General features: G+C 39.8%; 1 protein-coding gene across 1 annotated transcript; it reads right to left on the minus strand.

Moving 5' to 3' along the window:
* Positions 1-775: 775 nt before the first annotated feature.
* LOC148303950 (uncharacterized) lies at positions 776-1,760 on the minus strand. The gene has a single exon (XM_088269097.1). The coding sequence runs from the start codon at positions 1,454-1,456 to the stop codon at positions 791-793; it is 666 nt and encodes a 221-aa protein (XP_088125223.1). The 5' UTR covers positions 1,457-1,760; the 3' UTR covers positions 776-790.
* Between the last annotated feature and the right edge of the window lie 229 nt (positions 1,761-1,989).

Below are 1,989 nucleotides of genomic sequence, written 5' to 3' on the forward strand. Positions count from 1 at the left end.
TAGAAAAAAAACATAGTTTTGGACAGTTCGTTTATAATGTGATCATATAACGCAGGCGAGATACGCCCCCTTCAAACTCACGTCATAACCGACTTTAACTGACTAAATAAAATTTTTTTTTTTTTAGTTTCAACGTAATATCCTGTCTTGGTTCGTACCGATTTCTTAGCGAAAATTACCGTAAACATCCATACAACATTTAGCCGGAAACAGCTTCGTTTAAATCTTGGATTTCTCTTGATCTCGTGAAATGAGTATAAAGGAGGAGATAAGTCGGAATCAAACGCAAATATTATAAGTCGGTAAGTATGTTGGTTCGTTTCCCTCACAAATAAACAAAAGGCAAATAAATACGAGTCATCATTCATTAGCAGCTGGGTTTCTCAGAAAGATGAAAAAGGTACACAAACGACAAATGTATAAATATTTGGCTCAATCGCTTTCAGTTGAATCAAAAGCAGCTCGGAAAAAAGCTTTAAAAAAATCAATGAATTTTAAAAAGAGACATTTTAATACTTACATTTTTGTCTCGTTCCTATGTAGTTTGTTCCTATTGTCTGTCTAAAGTACAGAAAAGAAAAACTTTATAACACCGAATTTAAATCAAATTTAAAAATTAAAATACCAACTAATGTATTAAATTTTATTGGATTTTAATCATTATTATATGTACACTTTCTTCGAAGATTTCATATTATAGATTGTTTTAATGATTTTAATCAGCATATTATTATGATAAAATTTAGTAAAAAGTAGATATTATTGAGTTATTAGTTTTAACGTTTCAAATTTATGCAAACACGTATTTTACGATCCTCGTATTATTGGGGAACTTACTCAAGGGATGATGCGGAGGTACAGCGAAGGTGTAATATTTGGAAGTAACATTGTGGACCTTCATGACGGAACTATGGGTCAACGTCACCACCACTACCAGGACACTAGCAATCAGCAGGAGGACAAACGCCACCATGATGATCAGAACTATCCGACGTCTCTTCTTCTCCTTCCGTTCTCTCTGAGACGGCTGCCGCGAGACGTTGGACCGCGGTCGCGACGAGCACTGGCTCGGGCAGATGCTCTGCCTGCTGTACTGTATGACCATGAAGTCTAGTGGAGGAGCGAGGTTCGGGTCCACGGGTCGCAGCGAACATGATCTCCTGGTCCTTACTCGCCTGCTCGACTGCGGTCTAGATCGCCTATCGGACCGGTATCTGTCCATAGACCTGCTCCTAGAAATTTTCCGAGACACGCTAGGAGAATATTTCTTCCTTTTTTCCGTGAGATCTTCCGTAGACACGGATGCAGCGACCTCGCAATCGAATCGCCCGCGATTCTTCGTTGAAGACTCGCTGGATACTTCGTCCATGTATGAAGCATCTATGGACAAGTAAGAAGGAAACAATTCCTGCGTATAATCCGTAGAATGTTCAGCTTTTTCAATTGACGAATTCATTTTCGATTTATTATTTCAACTGCACAAAAACTAATATTTACAAACACTAATCTTCGTATACCAATAATTTTACTTTACGAAGTCGGCGCGAACGAATTCCGAACATTGAAATTGCGAATCGCTTTACGGCCTTTCAATCAAACGCTTCTAAAAGGCGAAGCTCGTAAATCAATCGGGTCATAATAAATTCGACCAAAAGTGTCGAATAAACTCGGCTTTATTATTTTTTCGCGCGAGGCGAAACGGCGAATAGAGTTTTATTTTTAACCCGCTGCAACGATGGGCATCGGTGGATATACACAGATTTGAGCACACGTGTCCGAGTATTGTGCCGAATGGTGTGTAACCGTGGAAGGAGCCGACTGTACTGGAGGCTGGAACTATTTTAGACGCAGATTGCTTACGTCTTCAGAGACGCGCGCGTCAGCGTTCGCCATGGGGAATCTCCTTTCACCGTGGTATGAATAACCCCCACAGTACCCACTCGCGTACTACACGACCGGGAAAATTAAACAAATATTTACGGTAATTAA

Source organism: Brachycentrus maculatus, unplaced genomic scaffold, assembly GCF_059751285.1.
Source record: "Brachycentrus maculatus isolate JH-2025_06_01 unplaced genomic scaffold, ASM5975128v1 h1tg000338l, whole genome shotgun sequence".
Lineage (NCBI taxonomy): Eukaryota > Metazoa > Arthropoda > Insecta > Trichoptera > Brachycentridae > Brachycentrus > Brachycentrus maculatus.

What these genes read in the sequence shown, in the direction of transcription:
- LOC148303950 (XM_088269097.1), bottom strand. Translation starts at nt 1,456, where the DNA reads ATGAATTCGTCAATTGAAAAAGCTGAACATTCTACGGATTATACGCAG.